General features: G+C 37.2%; 1 protein-coding gene across 1 annotated transcript; it reads right to left on the bottom strand.

The window, feature by feature from the left end:
* Positions 1-497: 497 nt before the first annotated feature.
* On the bottom strand, positions 498-842 carry LOC143613469 (cysteine proteinase inhibitor 4-like). Its single transcript, XM_077087163.1, has one exon. The coding sequence runs from the start codon at positions 840-842 to the stop codon at positions 498-500; it is 345 nt and encodes a 114-aa protein (XP_076943278.1).
* Positions 843-1,474: the final 632 nt, after the last annotated feature.

Here is a 1,474-nt window from a genome sequence, read left to right as displayed (position 1 = left end):
GGTTAAGTCATACTTTTTTTTTACCAATGAATAAAGCCTCAGCTATCCGGAGTAATTCATTTACAAAAGGCAACCCTATACGCCGCAATGCAGGCAACACTAGGTAGCCCAAGCCCACCAACTCCAGTTCGGGAAAACTCACCGCCTGAAGCCCCACGTACTGCGGCAAAACCATATTGAGATCGGATTCGAACTTGAGACCCTACAATCTTCGGCCCAAATCTTCACTTTTTCTCCAACATCAGTTAAGTCATCCATGCTCATTGCAATGAACATATTTTTATAATAATATACAAACTAAGATTAATTATAGTTGTGCTTAATCAACCAATAAAACATTTACACGTATTTTTGACGTTAAGAAAGCATGTTTATTTCACTTTTATTAAGATGATGAAGATATTAGGCAAAGTAGACAGTCGATGGTTTTAACAATTCTCTACCACCAGAAGCCAGCTGATGTTTACATCATCTTAATTTCCTTAACCGGTAAACAACTAAAGAGGCCCAGTGAACAGTATAAGCACCGGATTCGGGTTTTCAACAACATGGGCAGCATATGTCTCCACCATATAGCCACGATCATTATTTTTCGTTAAGAAGCCGAGCTTGTAATGCCGAACATTGTCCAAATAAGTCTCACCATCTATCACACTATCATAGACAAGATGAGTCTGCTGCTCTGAGTTGTGTTGTGTCACTGCAAACTGTGCAATCCTCACGACGTTTGGGTCGCTAGGTGAGATGCGGCTCCAGTCACTAGCAAGGGAGATGTTACAGAAAATAGAAAGAAAAAAGAAGATAACTAACATAAAAAGAAGATTATGACACCTTGAACCCATTATATGAGTAGTAAAAAGGAAAACTAGAAAAGGGGATTGGAATAAGAAATGGGCGTGGTAGATGTTATGGTTGTGCAGATATTTATAGTAGTAACTTCACATGAAGTACATTGGTGTAATGCATTGTGAGAAACATGTGAGATGTGATGAAGTACATTGGTGTAAAGCATTGTGAGAAACATGTGAGATGTGAAGAGATGGGCAACAAAACCGGTTAACCGACTCGAACCGAAAACCCAATCAAAACCAAACCCGTTTAAAATCGCTTTTATATAACGGGTTTGGAATCAATTGCCGTAGGGTTGGGACCGGTTTGGAGTTTTAGAGCAAGAACCGGTTTTAAACCAGCGGTTTGGAACCGATGAGACAGAAACCAGTTTATAATCGGTTTAAAACCTGTTTATAATGCCAATGCAATTTTTTATATATTTTCTAAATATAGTTAGATTTTATTAATGCTCTTCTACCAGCTGTATAACATTAAAATTGAAAATTTATTTATGTAATAATACCGTTTCATCTTGAAAAGTTGAAAAGGAATTAACATTTCTTGATCGTCAATATTTAGTGCCATTAAATGCCATTTTACATCCAATTAATGCCTGCTAATTCAATAAATTCACCTTTTGAAC

This window comes from Bidens hawaiensis, unplaced genomic scaffold (assembly GCF_021521415.1).
Source record: "Bidens hawaiensis isolate Kalapana, Puna unplaced genomic scaffold, B.hawaiensis_p1.1 tig00037552_1, whole genome shotgun sequence".
NCBI lineage: Eukaryota > Viridiplantae > Streptophyta > Magnoliopsida > Asterales > Asteraceae > Bidens > Bidens hawaiensis.
Note: the sequence above shows the minus strand (reverse complement) of the source record. Positions and strands in the feature narration are given on the sequence as shown.